The sequence below is a fragment of the Condylura cristata genome, unplaced genomic scaffold, assembly GCF_000260355.1.
Source record: "Condylura cristata isolate star-nosed mole 26May11 unplaced genomic scaffold, ConCri1.0 scaffold00015, whole genome shotgun sequence".
Classification (NCBI taxonomy): Eukaryota; Metazoa; Chordata; class Mammalia; order Eulipotyphla; family Talpidae; genus Condylura; species Condylura cristata.
The window spans coordinates 32,848,720-32,865,768 of NW_004567116.1; the positions used below are offsets into that span (position 1 = coordinate 32,848,720).

The 17,049-nt window shown below is 34.2% G+C and overlaps 1 protein-coding gene across 3 annotated transcripts in view; it reads left to right on the forward strand.

Moving 5' to 3' along the window:
* The window catches only part of SBF2 (SET binding factor 2), a 315,525-nt gene that overhangs the window by 113,039 nt on the left and 185,437 nt on the right, over positions 1 to 17,049 (forward strand). For all 3 annotated transcript variants that reach the window (XM_004683051.2, XM_012725460.1, XM_012725461.1), the window contains exon 3: positions 10,515 to 10,652. In XM_004683051.2, coding sequence (XP_004683108.1) covers positions 10,515 to 10,652 — 138 coding nt within the window. The remainder of the gene's footprint in view (positions 1 to 10,514; positions 10,653 to 17,049) is intronic.

Genomic DNA, 17,049 nt, shown 5'->3' on the forward strand with positions numbered 1-17,049 from the left:
TGGTCACCTCCGGGGCAGGCGGGAATCGAACTCATGCGGAAGTGGCTTAAGCTTCTTAGTGCTGTGCTTTAACCCGCTGCGCCACCAGGGAGGGCCTGCCTGTATCTTTTTAAAATTGCCTGTGTGGCAAACAAAATTGGAGACATTGAGAAGGGGGGAGGGGGCGGAAGCAGGAGAGATCAAAATGAGGGAAGAGTACACAAGACTGGTGACAGTTCATGGGTGTCTTGATGGTAATTTTATGGGGACAACAACTGAGAAAAGAAATCAAACATTGTACAAAATGAACAATCATGTAAAAATGTACAAATAATTAAAATGTTCTGCTTGCATTTTGATCTGTATTACTTTAAGTCTAAGAATTTGGTGAAAGTTGATTAACTTTAATATGTTGAGTCTTCTGACACTCTTTTCCTATTTATATGGGTGGAACTGGAGAGTATAATGCTAATCAAAATAATTAGTAGTAAGACAAATACTGGATGGTTTCTCTTTTATTAGAATTTAGAGAAACACAATAAAGTATCTGTTAATAAACCAGTTAATAAACCAGTAATAAACTGGGAGGGTTGTGGCATGGGAGTAGGAAAAAGAAGGAAACTAATGGTAGATGGTGGAGGATGATTGGGCCACTGGTGATAGGCAAGTTGTGAAAATATATTTTTGCAGAGGTTTGAATTTATAATACCAAAGCAGATACAAGGATGTAAACCTACTTTACCTCAATAAACATAATTTTGGGGGAAAAGATACTTTGGTGTTCTTTATGTCTCTTGAATAATTATATTTACTCCTCTCCTTGAGAAGTTCAGCTATTGTTTTTTGAAAAGGATCTCTGGTCTTTCTTGTCTCCTCACCTGCTGATGTTATCCTTGTATTTCCTCTTCTAATGAAATCTGGTATTTCTTGCAGCTTCATCATTTTTCTTAAATCTCACTTCTCTTTTTCACTTGGGTAATTTGTACAGTTGTTTGTTTTTTTTTTCTTTCTAGTTCTTCAACACTGTCTTCTGCCAGCTTAAATCTATTTAATGAACTTTCCATATTTGTTCTCACTTCATTCAGCATATCTTTTTGTTTTCCTAAATCTTTATTTAGCGAGGAACTCTTTGTTTCTGGATCTCTTTTCTGAGAACCTACATCTGTCTTACAGTGTTTAACTATCCTTTCAGTACCTGTTATTATTTAAAACACATTATTCTAAAGTATTTATGTATTCTGTATGTCTGTGGGCTTACTTATCTTTTCCATCTTGGATTTAGATATTCCTTGTTTCCTAGAATTTATGTTTTCTTACTGCTTTTTTGCTGGTTAGGACACTGTGGGTTTAGTCTTGTTGCTTTTCTTTGTTTAACTTGATGCCAGTAGAGGAGAAAGAGGGAGCTGGGCTCATCTCAATCCTATTTAGGAATGAGGATTACTGTAGGTAGCAGAGTCAACTCTTCCCCCTCTTTTTCCTAGAGCATCCCAGATCCCACTTACTTGCTGCTCTCTTTGAGGTGTAGGGGTACATCCTGTGGATCTTAGGCCCTCAGCTGGGTTTGCCAGCTTTAGTCCTCCAAGCAAAGGTCAAGGGGCAAGGGACATAGACTGCTGTGTTTCTCCATGGTCTCCCTGCTGGGAAGGAGGGGGGCACCTCTGCTGCCTATGATGTCAGCCATCAGTCACTCAGGGGCCATCTCAAGGGTCCCTGCCTGTGTGTGTACCTCACTGCACTACTCTTTCTCTCAAGTCTCATTGGAAAGATTTCACTACGATCTGTGTATACTCTGCACTTTCCATGGCGTGCCTCTTGCCTATTCCACTGACTTGAGTGATGCCTCCCCCCCTTAAAATACACCCCTTAATTCTTCCTACTCTTTCCCTAGAACAAACCATTGACTTCAGAGTAAAATTTTGTGGTAATGTTCCCTGTCTTTGAAATGAATATTGAAATTTCCTGTGAGCAGATTTTAGTTAAAATTTTGTTTGTTTTTAGTTTTGCTTAAGGGAGAGGTTCATCTAAATATCTGTAGAGAATCCAGAGCAAGTCTGAGTTCTTTTAGTTTTGTTTCTTCTTTATTTATTCACCACACCCATATTTACCTGGTGCCTCTCATTCCTTATCTTTTCCACATTAGTAGTATAAACCAGTTTTCCAGTTTCAAAATCTTGTTAACACTTTAACCTGTTGTTACCTCCTTTTACATTACTTCAATATTTGTATTTTTGTTGGAATTTTAAAGCCCATGCAGGATGTCTTGGAAATATACACCTTTGTTTGCTAGATTTGAATACTTAACCAGAGTCTTTAATGACTTTTCTTTTATTTGAAGGTTTATATAAAAGGGGTAGGCTGTTGAGGAGATTGATGTCAAAATATTAAAAACTTTAAGAGACTTGGCTGTGTTTTTTTTTTTTTTTGGAGAACATGTTAAGATTATGAAAAAGACCTTTTTTTTTTTAGTAAGCAATTATATTTTTTATTAAAAAAAGTTTATTTTTACATCATTTTGTACATTTTTTTTTCATCTCAGTTGTAATCCCCATGGGTTTCCCATCACCGAGTCACCCGTGTGCCATCACCATAGTCCCGTGCACTTACCTCCCTCCCCCCCCCCATTTTTGATCCCATTCCTCACTCCACCCCCACAGAATGTCTCTGGTCTATGGTTGTTCATTATTTTTGTTATTTTCTCACCTGGTCCATTATACTCCTGCTATGAGTGAAACCATCCGGTATGAAAAAGACCTTTTTTAAAAAATTTTGCTCCTGGAGTATAAAGGACCAGGGGAGAAAATAATAATAATAATAATAACGAACAACTATATACCAGAGACATTTTACAGGGGTGGAATGGGGAATAGGATCAAAAACCGTGGTGGGAGGAAGTACACTGGACTATGGTGATGGCACATGGGTAATTTGGTGATGGGAAACCCACAGGGATTACAACTGAGATGGGGAAGGGCACAAAATGATGTAAAAACAAACTATTATTTAAAAAATTTACTTCTGGTATCAGAGAAAACATAATTTTTACACATTCTTACTTTGCTTACATAACTAAATTTTAAAAGTTTGGCCAATCTGCTTAGATTCTCTGGGCAGACTAATATAATTATAAAAAGTTTATTATACTTTTATAATGAGGACAATGAATTATGTGAAAGTAGTGAAGTATTTGACTGTAAAAGCAGTATTGGTGAGCAGTATTGGTGAGTATCTCTCTGAAATATAGTGACACACCTGATGTTAGGCCTGACTTGGCAACAGAATTGTCTTCTAAATTTTTTGTTGCTTTTCACAAATCAGTTTTGCTCTGAATATTGTTTGTAACAATTTTGCCTAACCTTTCAAAAAGGAATTCAAGAATAATTAAACATTTTTAAAAAGATTTACTTATTTATGAATACAAGTTCTGGGGTATAGGCCAGAGATGTAGGGAGTGAGAGGATTCACCAGAGACAGAATGGAGAGCAGAACAGGCAGAATGACTGAAATACACTGCTGAGGGGAGCAGTGGGTGAGTTAGGAGAGGTCTGCTGTGCCATGTGGGTCACCTCCCTGGCCAGGGATCAAACTGGTGCTGCAGTGGCTGCCCATAGCTTCATAGTGCTGTGCTTTAACAAACCCTTGCAGCACCAGGCAGGGCCCCAATTAAACACTTTTTTGCTTATTTTACTTTACAAAACTAGTTCTTCCCTAAGAAAATAGTAAGGCATGTGGAAAGAAGTATATAATACCACTCATCCCAACATTGGTTATTTTAAAAAGTTGTAAACTCCAAAAACAATCAGCAAAAGGGGGTTTAAGTTGTGATATTTATGTATATTTAAATGATGCTTTAATGTTTAGTTATTTTAAATAATTTTAAAAATTAACTGCAGGGCCCTCCATAGTGGCACAACAGGTTAGGATGCAGCACTGCAAGCTGACTGCAGCTGCTTCAATGTGAGTTCGATCCTCCACTTCGGGGGTGATCCACTTGGTGTGGCAGACCTCTCCTGACCTTCCCACTGCTCCCCTCAGCAGTGTACTTCACAGATCTGCTAATTCTGCTCCCTGCTCTATCTCTGATGAATCATCTCACTGCCCCTGCACCTCTGGTCTGTACTCTCGTTCTGTACGTATAAATGAATAAATCTTTTTAAAAAAATTAACTACATAGGTAAATATATATGGAGAGAATAGGACTTGTGACTATATGTCCTTTTTATATAAGAAATACCTGTATCTAGAAAAAAAAGGTTGCAAGGAAAGGTTGAATTTTAAGGAATTTTGTTCATTTTCAGTCTTTTCTAGTTTTTCTACCATGAATATATGTTAACAAAATAATGTCCATAGGTGGTATGTGAAGACATTCATAAGTAAAAGGACAGTTCCTAGAGATACAAAGACTTAAAGTCCTACCTTTGTCACATACACATGACATTATCATCTCATAATCTTTTTGCACTTGTGAAATGAGTCTTAGGAGTTAGATTGTGTATAAAATATTTCACAAATATGAGCTTATTAATACTTATCTTTTGTTTGTAAATAGCCTATTTGCAAATGATTTGCAAATCAAAGAAACAAACAAGTAAAGTTGGTATGACTGTATGTAATCTAGCACTGTTTTAATTTTGCAACCTGTATCATTCCTCTCTAGGCTATGCTAAGGCTTTACAGAAAACTGGAGGGGAACAAAAACAGATTATGTCCTGAGGATCATCTTTTTTTCCCCAGATATGTTCTATATATTTTTTCTAATTCCGTTTTTTAAGTTATATATGTAGGTGTGTGTGTGTGTGTATTCTTTTTTTATATCATTCTTCATTTTATATACATATATATTTTTTCTCTCAGTTGTAATCCCCGTGGACTTCCCACCACCACTTCACCCATGTGTCATCACCGTAGACCAATGTGCTCTTCCCATCCCAATTTTGATCCTACTCCCCTCTCCATCCCCATAGAATGTTCTGTGTTTTAATGAGCATGGTCTGTGTGAAATAATGAGGGTCAGGTGGAAGAGAGTATTAAAAAACATAAGTTGTTGCTGTATAGCTTACGTGCATGATCATTGATAATAGCACTCCAAATAATTTTGTTTCCTGAGCTACTTGAAAAAGGGCTGCAAAATATAGCCAATTAGTTATGACAGTCAGTAAAATAGTTTAGGCTTTACACCTGTGATAGCATTTTTTTTTCCTGTTTGCCAGTAACGATAGTGGAGAGAGCAAAATCCTGATTTTTATCCTGTTTATTTAATACTTATTCTGTTTACTATCTCTGAGAGACTACTTTTGTTTCCAGCTGTCTAAACATTCCTTCACATTCCTGTTAAAAATGTGAAATCAGCTCAGGTTCAAGAATTTTATTGTCCATTCACTCACTGTTTATTATTCCCTCAACAAAGATTTGAAATGGTTGAATCAAAAAGCATTATTGTATTTTAAATCTAAATTCTTTTAAGAGTACTTTTTATAAAATAGTGAAATCACCTCTTGATAGCCCCACATCTAGTATTAATCTTATGATACACTAGACATTCAAAACTAGAAATTTAATTGGAAGTAAGGTAATTTCATTTTATCCTTTCCAAAAACATTTTTGAAATTTCATTGTGTGAGGTATTGTTTATTACTATAGTAATATATATCATTTGAGAATAAAGCATCAAATTTTTCCATAAAGTATGATTTCCAAAATATTTTGAACTACATAACATAAAACAATCACTTTTATGTCTGTAACTTTATATATAAAAAAAGGATCTCATGTATCATCATTGTTCTGTTGACTAAAATGAAAGCTTCTTTGGGAGAAGGTTAGTAAAACATATCTGACCAAGTATACCATAAAGTAACATTACTATCTTAGTTGTAGTCATATTAAATTTAAATTTGAAGAAGTACTTACTCAAAAAATAATTCTTGGAATTTCCCAAAAGTTTTACTGTGAATACTTTATTAAAATTAAAATGTAATATAATTCCTGTTATAATATTAACTTAGGGGAATGAGGCCATTTCAGGGAAAAAGGAGGACTTACTACCTAAACTCAAATGTTCTCCTAGTGGATGTTACATGTTCATTACTTTCTATTAGAGGGAGGAATTTTCTTATGGGCTTTAAAGTTTGCTCTGTAAAATGAATCTCAGTGAACTGTAAATGCATAGATCTAGTTGAAAATCTATGAAAATATTAAGAGTGACTCTTATTCAAAGAAATTTATATCATATTCAACTCTTGAGAAACAACTCAGTTTAGTCACAATACTGAATCCAGGTTTTTAAGGGCCAGGCCCTGATCCAGGGACCCCAGGTGGTCTATTCCTTGATTCTCATCATTGATGAGGAAAAAATTCAATGTGTGGAGTTACAGAAAAGCAAGAGACTTATTAATATGTAGGAAAGACAGGGAAGCTCTCCCAGTGGAGAGGGGTCCCAAATGGGTATCCACTGAAGTGGTGAGAAGCAGGGTCTTTTATGGGAACATTAACCAAGGAGTGGGGTGTTGACTGTTGGGCTTCTCTGTATTGTGTCTCCTGCTAATTGAATGGGCCCAAGGGTGTCTCTCAGGCTACCAAGTCTCATTGAGTTTGCCCACTTTAATTTTCTAAAACCTACTTTGTTTGATTCTATTATGCTATTATGTTGGTGTTCTGAATGTTCCATTTTTTAATTGAGTGATAGTGGGGTGGGGAACATCTTCCTGTTCTGCAGTTGCTTTTCAATCAGGGTGATAAATGGACTTAGGGCTTGGGGCACCCTGTTCCTAACTGACTGCCTAGACCTAACTTCCTCCTTCAGTATGTTTTTGTTCTGTTATAATTTTATTATAGTATATATATGCATTATATCTGTGTATGCATAAAACCTTTGAGATTGTAGGTATGTGCTCTTTCCTAGTTTTAAGCAGCAGACTATCTACTTGCTCATTTAAGTAATCTACTTGGTTATAAAAGTTATTTTGTTGAAAGATGCCTTTCATTTCAGAACTTAGTATATAGGGCTTTCTTTTAAAAAAAAATTTTTTTTATTATAGTGAGGTAACACACACATCTTCTCTGTGTTACCATACCATGCATATCACCAAAGCATCCATAATCTTCTACCATAACATTATGGTATATTCACCCACTGCTCCCTCAGTTCTAAAGTTAGATTTTTCTTTTTTTTGTAATTGGGGTAACATTGGTTAATATCACTCTCTGTGATTCAGAGGTATAGGATTAACATCTCTTCAGAAGTATGATACAACACCACATCCACCACTGAAGCCTTTCTCACTGTTGTCCGTCTGGAATACCCATTATTCTTGTTACCCTTCCTGATCTTGTCAAATAGTTCTCAAGCGGTTTTTGCATTTTTCTTTGTATTTATCTTTTTTCTTCTACCTGGACCTTTTGTGCATTATTATCTTTGAGGTCACTGATTCCATCCTTCATTTGACTCTTCTGCTTCCATAGCTTTCTCCAGAATTTTTAATCCCTTCTGATTTTTTTTTGTTTGTTTTTACATAATGTTTTCTTATTTAAAGCTTTAATATCTGTTCTTTGGTTATAATTCTCATATCATTCACTTATTTTTCTGAATTTTTATAGCTCTTTGATTAACTTTTCAGAGTTGTCTTATCACTTTGACTTGCCTTTCTTTGAATTTTTTATAATGGAAATTTTATTAATTGGGTATATGAGAGTAGATTACCTCAGTATGACTTCCTAATTTAACTCTGGAAAGTTGTTCTCTTCTTGTGATATTACATCTATTTAAGGACTCAAGGTGCCAGCCCATTTACTACTTTATTTGTATTAAATTTGTCAGTTGTTTATGACTATATACTAAACAGTTCTTTCTTGTTAGGATATAGGATAACAGTTGATTTTTGTATATTAACTTCATATCCTCTAATCTTGTTATAATTGTGTCTTCCCCGGAGTTTATGGTTAATTCTTTCATCTTTTCTACAAAGGTAGTCATGTCACCTCTGACCAAGACAATTGTATTTCTCCCTTCCCAATCTCTGTCCCTTAATCCCCTGTTTTTTCCCCATCAAATTACATGATAGAAATTCCAGTACACTTTTAAAAAGGTGTGGTGAGAAAACGTCTAGTCAATTTTACTATTTTAAGCATTATCTTAATTATAGGGGTTTTTGGTAAATGTTCTCTATCAAGTTAAAGAATATGTCCTGTTTTCAATTTGCTAAGAATCATGATCATCTATTATATTATTTCAAATGTTTTCTTTTTTTTGCATCTATTGATATGATTACATAATTTTTCTTGTTTAGCTTCTTAGTATAATTAATTCCTTTCCCAGGATTGAATACTCCTTGCATACCTGAAATATATTCATGGAAGATAATGGTCTGTAGTTTTCTTGGAATTTCTTTTTTCTAGTTTTGGTAGTAAGAGAGTGCTGGCTTTATATAATGAATCAAGGAAATATTTCCTATTTGTCAGTCTTTTGATAGGAATTGTATGCATGAATGGTAATGTTTTTTATTTAAATGCTTAGTAGACCTCACCAGTAAATGCATTTTAGCCTGTTTTTTTTTCTATTTTGGAAGGTTAATAATTTTTGACCTAATTTATTTTAATAGATATAGATAATTTCAGATTATCTCTTTTATTTTAAGATGTTTTATTCATACAAGAACTGGAGTATAGGTCAGAGGTGTCGGGGTGAGAGGATTCAGTGAGACAGAGTGGGGAGCAGAACAGGCAGATCTACTGAAATGCACTGCTGAGAGAAGCAGCAGGCAAGACAGGAGAGGTCTGCTGTGCTTAGTTCCCTGGCCAGAGATTGAACTCTTGCTGCAGCAGCTGGTGATAGCTTGCTAGCACTGAGATTTTAACCCCTATGCCACAAGGGAGGCCCCTCAGATTTTGTCTTCCTTCTTGTGTGAGCATCACCAGATTGGGTCTATCAAAAAATTGACCGTTTAATCTAGGTTTTCAAATTTAAGAGTATAGAGTTGCTCATAGTATTCCTTTACTTATAATTTTTTTTTAAATATTTATTTATTTATTCGTACAGAACTGGGGTACAGGCCAGAGATGCGGAGGGTGAGAGGATTCACCAGAGACAGAGTGGGGTGTAGAACAGACAGATCGATGAAGGGAGCAGCGGTCGGGTCAGGAGAGGTCTGCCTCGCCATGGGGACTGCCTCGCCATGTGGTCACCTCCGGGGCAGGCAGGCAGGGATTGAACTCATGCGGAAGTGGCTTTCATTCTTAGTGCTGCGCTTTAACCCATTGCGCCACCAGGGAAGGCCCCTTTACTTATAATTTTTATGGGATCTACAGTGATGTCCTCTCTGTAATTTATGATAGTAGTAATTGTATATCTTTCCTTTTTTTCTTTCTTAGTCTGATTAGAGACCTGTTTGTTTTAATGATATTTTCAAAGAAACACCTATATCAATTTTGTTAATTTTCTTTATTGTTTTCATTTTCAGTTTTATTGAATTTTTCTCTAATTTTTATAATTTTGTTTTTAGATTTAATTTGCTTTTCTTCTTGTAGTTTCCTAAGGTAGAAACTTATATTAATGGCTTTAGAGCCTTCTTATTTTTCTAGCATATACATTCATGCTATCAATGGCTATAAATACTACTTTTGCTGAATTTTACAAATGTTTTTAAGTTGTATTTTCATTTAACTCTATTTTCAATTTCCTATAAGTTTTTTTTTTAACCACGTGTTACTTTGTGGTGTTTAATCTCCACATTGCAGTTTTTCAGCTGTCCTTCTGTCATTGGTATTTTTTGTTGTAGTCAGATCAGAGCATGAGTTGTATTCTTTTAAAATAGTGTCTAATAGCCCAGAATGTGTCTATCTTGATGAATAAGATTTTTTTTCATTGGACTGAATTGAAGACTTTTATATTAATGAAGTAACTATATAAAAATTTATGTTTTTCATTAATAGTATTTACATATTTAAATATTACATATTTAATGATTTATTCTAATGGATTAAGACCCTTTATTTTGTTACTATGTTCCTGCATATGCTGTGTCTCAAAATGACTGGCATTTGTGGGAAAATCTTGTTTTTTCTTACAAAATAAGTGTGCACATTAGTGAAAGTATTCATTATGAGTCTTTACCTGATTTAAAAAAAAAAAAAACCAGTGCTGAGATTACTTATCAAATAGAGTCTTTTAAAGTAGGGATTATTGGCCCTCCCTGGTGGTGCAGCAGGTTAAAGCCCAGCACTGAAAAGGTAAAACCACTTCCGCATGAGTTTGATTCCCGCCTGCCCCGGAGGTGACCACATGGTGTGGCAGACCTCTCCTGACCCGCCCGCTGCTCCCCTCAGCAGTGTACTTCATTGATCTACCTGTTCTGCTCCCCACTCTGTCTCTGGTGAAGCCTCTCACCACCCCTGAGCCTCTAGCCTGTACCACAGTTCTGTATACACAAATAAATCTTTAAAAAAAAAAAGGGAGGGGATTATTTATTATTTTTCATAGACTTGTAAGTGGTAAATTTTCATTGTACATTTAAAATGTAACAAATATTTTCTTTCTCATTTAGTTTTGTCAGCCTGGTGGGTGGCAACTGTCGAGAGAGAGGAAGCAGCCAACGTTTTTTGTGGTGGTCCTGACAGATATTGACTCAGATCGACACTACTGCTCCTGCCTAACTTTCTATGAGGCAGAGATCAATCTTCAGGTACAACAATTTTTCTAACTAATATGCAGTCAAGAGGACAACATTTATGAATTTTCTATGTCATATTTTTTTGTTTAACTATGTTTGAATTGTATATATTAATTTAGTTTCCAATACTAGATTCATAAATTGCTTAAAAAAATGTTTATACTCTGTAATGGTGAACCCATGATTTTTCTTGTCAGCTTTTCTTTTGAAGGGTTTTTCATAGATTGTAGATCATTTGATGTTTGGTAAATCACTTAAAACTCCTTAACATTATTTTTTAGGCACTCAAGTAATGTTAACTCATTATTATTAGTGGTGGTAGTATGAACATGATTCGACTGAAATTCATAGAATTACAGAAATTATGGATATTGTAGCTGTTAAATTAGTTGAGTTCTTAGTTTTAGACAACTGAAAATACCTTTTCTGACTTATGTAGAAAAGGATTTATGAGAATATTTATTGAACTACTTATGTACTTTCTGAGTGAGGGAAGAATAGCGGCCAGTTCCAGAAAAGAAATGAGTTCACAAAGGAGCTTTTGTTACTTTGGTTACTTTATCTAAATTTTCTATGCATAGAAATCTGATTTTTCTGTGTGAGGAGACAAGTCACTTTTTAAGGCACATACTGACATTAGCCAAATTTATTAGACTGCTGTTTTAAAACCAGCATGCTAGTTTAATTTATTTAGTGATCTTAAAAGGTTACATAGAACAAAATATGCAGTATCAACACATTCTTTTCTCATGTCAAATCTTTGTGGGAAACCACATCAAATGTCAGAAGTCTTTGATTATGGAATCAAACTAAAGAATGTTTGATGTCAAATATTTAACACCTGCCAGACTAGCATAACCTACTGTTTCTATTTGAAAGTAGGAACTATGTTGTCAACGGGGATAGAAAACTTTGCTTAATAGTCTAATGGGAATTCAAGCAAACCAATATTCATGCTACAGAGATCCCAAAAAGAGAAGGGAGAAAGGGAAAGGGGCAGAAATTTTATTTGAAGAAACAAGGAATAAAAATTTCTCTATCCTAGGGAAAAGAAACAGACATCCAGTTTACAGAAGCTAAGTGAATAGCAATTAATATTAATCCATAGAGAACCATGCCAAATCACATTATAACTAATTTGTCAAGATTATCTTAAAAGCGGCAAGAGAAAAACTTTGTACAAGGCAACTGCCATAAGATTATGAGCAGATTTTTCAGTTGTAGACAAGAAAGGAGTCACATGATATATTCAATCTGATTCCAGTCAAGAATACCCCACCTATTTACATTGTCCTTTAGAACTGAATAAAAAATAGTGTTTTCTAGATAAGTAAACGTAATAGAATTCATAACCATGTATGAACCAGCCTTATTATAAGAACTTTTTTTTCCCCTGCATAGAAGTACTGGGGTATAGCTCAGAGGTGCAGGGGTGGGAGTGAGAGGATTCACCAGAGACAGTGGGTTGCAGAATAGGCAGATTTTCTGAAACATACTGCTAAAGGGAGCTGGGGGTAATTAACAGGAGAGGCCTGCTGTACTGTATGTGAGTCAGCTCCCTGGCTGGGGATCTAACTCAGCAAGGACAGTGCTGGGACAACCTCTAAGCCACCAGGAAAGCCCCAAGAAATGTTAATTGAACTTATTCAAGCTGAAAAGAAAGGTGCTAATTGTAACAGAAAAACATGACAGTGTATCTTACTAGTACAGGTAAATAATGAGGTAAAATTCAGAATAATTTAATCTGAAAGTCAGGATAGTTTAATCTAAATCAAAATGTAAGGTAAAATGCAGAATAACTACTAACAATTTAATAATTTAATTAATTACATAAATTTAGTATGAATAGCAAAAAACAAATTTCATAAAAATAATTATAGTAGTAATTTGTTAGTGGATACACAGAATAAAGAGATGTGAATTGTTAATCAAATTCAGGTGATGGATGGGGTAATAAAAGAGCTTTAGAATGTGTTCAAACTGAAGTTGGTATCAACTTAAAATAGACCATTAAAAATGTGAATTACTTATTGTACGTTTCATGGTAGACTTCACAAAAAAAAGATCAGGAGATAGGAATCAAAGTATATAACTACAGCAAATTAGTAAATCATAAAGCAAGTGAGCAAGAGAGAACAAAAGAACAAAATAGCCAGAAAACAAATAATAAAAGGGCAATAGTAAGTCAATATAAATCAGTTTTTTAAAATTACATATAAGTTCTACCATTAAAAGACATGGAATAGCTGAAGGGATTAAATAAAACAAGACCTACAAGAGACTCACTTGAGGGACACAATATACACTAAAAGTGATGAGCTAGAAAAAGGTAGTCCTTGCAAATGGAAATCAATGAAAGCAAGAATAACTATAACTGTATCAAATAAACTAGTCTTTAAACCAAGTGTATAAGAAGCAAAGTTCATACAATAATAAGAGCTCAATTAAGAGGCTATAACAAATATTTTTACATGTCAGAACATCTAAACTATAAAGCAAATGTTAATAGATCTGAAGGGAAAAAATAGCAACAAAATAATGGTAGAAGATTTTAGTACCCTCTGTTCAATAATGGATAGATCATCCATACAGAAAATCAATAAAGAATATTGGACTTGTCATGTTAGAGAAGATGGACCTTAAAGACATGTATAGAATGTTCTGTCCAAGAGGAACAGAATTCTTTTCAAGCAATCTTGGGACATTTGTCATCATAGTTTGTGTTAGATCACAGAACAGTCTTAATACATTTAAGAAGATTGAAATCATATCCAGCATCCTTGACGACATTGGTATAAAATACCATTCTTGACGACAATGGTATAAAATTCAGGTACCAGTTACAAGAGTTATAAAAATCAGTTATAAGAAGGAAACTGGAAAATTCACAAATATGTAGGGACTAAACAACATGCTACTGAATAAACATAGTGTCAAAGAAAAAAATCACAGTAAGAATTGAAAAATCTTGAAATAAATGAAAACATCTTAACAAAAGTTTTATAGTGATAAATGCCTATATTGTGAAATAAAAATGTCAAGTAAACTATTAAAGTTTACTCCTTAAAAATAAGAAACTTTCTGGGTAAATATATAGCAACCCTAAAATTGAATTTGTCAAACTTTTGAAATATTGTAGCATCCATAGATATTGAAGGAGAAGATATTCGGGATTTTTGTTGTTGTTGTTAAAGGTAAATTCAATTCCAAAATGAAAATTAGTGGCCTGCTTTGTCTGAAATATTGTTATCCTAAAACATGTACTTTTCATATAGTTTTTCCAGACCAATACAATGATAAATTATATTATCTGGATATGTCAATATGATTAGTAGATTACTTGACAAGAAATGTTTTTTGTTTTTTTTTTTAAGATTTATTTTCTTGTGCATACAGAACTGGGGTACAGGCCAGAGTTGCGGAGGGTGAGAGGATTCACCAGAGACGTAGTAGGGAGCAGAACAGGCAGATCATGGAAGTACACTGCTGAGGGGAGCAGCGGGCGGGCCAGGAGAGGTCTGCTGTGCCATGTGGGTCACCTCCGGGGCAGGTGGGAATCGAACTTATGCAGAAGTGGCTTTAGCTTCTTAGTGCTGTGCTTTAACCCACTGCGCCACCAGGAAGGGCCAGAAATGGTTCTTTCTAAGGGGAATTGTAGACTTTACAGGATTCTGCAATTACTTTATTTCCAATATTGGGTAATTTTAGAGTCCTTTAGTTACTTAACTGAGACAACTCTAAATAATGATACACTGTACTAAATAACTTACATTTCAAAAAAAGAAATGCAGAACTGGAAATTTTTTACTTGCATAATTCCTTTATAAACTGAGTGTTTAAAGAACTTTTGTAAGAAAAGTTTCAGTGTGAAACAGTTTTGTTGGAAATGAACCTAGCATAATATTTGATGTATCCAGTTTTTCAGATTAGAAGTTCCTAGCCACATGTCAGGAGCACAGCAAAGATGAGATAAAAGTGTTCAATATAAGTATTAGAAAAAAAACCCTAAAGGTTATACTTGTTTGCTATACAGTGTCATCCCATAAAATAAATAATTTAATAATCTAGTAATTTATAGCATTTTGTCTAAGGATAAAAGGCAGTATACTTTTGAGCAGAATGAGTTAGTTGGAAAGTACTAATTTATCCCATATTTTTCAGGCACAGAGATAATGAGCTCCATGGAATGTAAAATGTATAGATGGTGAATATCCCTCTAGAAGATATATTGCATAGTAATAATAGAAAAAATTCTATAAATGAGTAACTTGGTGCTTGTGTTTATGACATGCATAAGAGTTAAGATGACCTTTGGAGTCATTTGGAGACAGCTAAGTAAATAGCATTTATGGTAAATTTGTATCATTAATGGGACCTATGAGAACCAAGGCTTGCACATGGTGTTCAGTGAGGAAAAAAAAAGTGAAAATGTGGTATAAAATATTGAATCTCAAGGAATTATAGTATAATATCTTTTAGAATAACTGATATTTTTAATTTTATGCTTATTTTTTAATCTCACACTTTTTCAATATGTGAAAATTTTTCATAAAACACAACTAAAGCTAGTATCATTACATAAGTATTGCACAAAAGATATTCATCAGCTACACAGAAGAGTGTTGCCTTTCATGACAAATTATTTATAGAAAAATATGACCAAAAATATTATCTTACTGCTTTTTGGACAGAACCCCCAATTTTACTTAACAGTTAGGGAATTTAAACGTCTTTATCATAGTAGCACATTTTGCTTTGAATAAAATAATACGAATTTTCTTAAACTTGGTACATGGTATTCTTGTGGGAGAACTTTTGGAAGAATAACATGATTTATAGCACATTTTCAAAGTAAAAGTCAATTTTCTGTAATAAAACGTGATTAAAATGTTTTTACTTGAAACTGATTTACATTATAATGGATATTTTTCTTGTGAATAACTCATTTAATGAATGTTTGATTAAAGAATAACTAAGAAATGAACAAATGCATTTTTTTGCCTTTGTGTTTTTGTTAAAATGGGTTAATGGTCTTTTATTTGAAATGATATTTACTCAAGCTGACTTCTAATAGTACTCTAGGGCATTTATCATAATCTCATAAGAATGTGGATAACTTTATCTCTTTCAGGAATTCTAGTCATTCTTTTGTCATTTCAAATTTGTTAGTGATCCATGAAGATCATGATTCATTAAGTGTGGAAATCTTTGGTAAATTCATATTCATCACATTTTTATTATTTCTAAGGATTCCAGAAACCACCCAATCTAATTTTAGCTTTTGCTTTGTAATATAACGAAAAATTTTCAAGAGCATATGGACTTTATCACACATATAAAAAATAAACAGATAGTTCCCTTTATATATGTACATTCCATGGACACCTAATACTTGTTGTTATTTCACTGTACTGAAAGCTAAACAACCACAAAGGACATCAAAAATACAGTTCTTAGCCTCTATATATAAGGAAAAAGACTTCCCTTGGTAAAATAATCAGGAAACTGCTTTTAAAGATATTAATTCCTGCATGCATACAGTAAACAAATATTTAAGTGTCAACTATGTGCCCAGCTCTTGCTTTAGGGACTGAGAAATTACCAGTGAACAAAACAGACAGAAATCCTGTTACTGCAGAGGAGACAAATGAAAAAACAGTATAAGTAAAATGAATATGTTACATGGTAACAAATGCCATGGAGAAAAAATTAAAGCAAAGGAAGTTGATAAGGAGTGTTAGGGCATTGCAATTTTAAGTAGTGTGTTAGGGAAGTCTCACTTATATGGATATGTCTCTAATGGATACGAGAGATTTTTTCATTAGGATATTTGTAGAAAGACATTCAGGCAAAGAAATGACAAGTACTTAAAATCTTTAGCTGAGAGGATGTCCAGCACTATTATGAATTAGAAAGCAAGCAGAGTGGGCTAAGGAGGAGGCTTGGAGGGAGGCCTTTGAAATAATCCAGATAAGCAGTGCTGGTTGCTTATAGTATTATGGTAGCAGTGGATGTGGTGATAGTCAGCATTTGTTGACAGTTTGGATATGGGATATAGAATAGAGGAGTCAGGATTTTTTATTTGCAAAGTGTAAAAACAGAATTCCATTAACTGAGATAAGGAATATACCTCAGGTGTGAAGTTTAGGGAGAAAGACTGGACTTAGATTTTGGACATTTTAAAGATATTTGTTTTTCATCAAATGGAGATGTCAAACAGGCAATTAGGTATGACATTTTGTGATGTTTTGGTGAGAAGTTTGGCAGAAAGTTAGTGAAGCAAGGTGACCTGAGATAAGCAGCATGGGGGTCTTAGTAACAACTTTTTGCTCCGTTCCTGGTATGCAAATTAGTCACTGGTATGAATCTTGCTTCATGTTAGACCATGTACCACTGTGAAGCAGAAGGG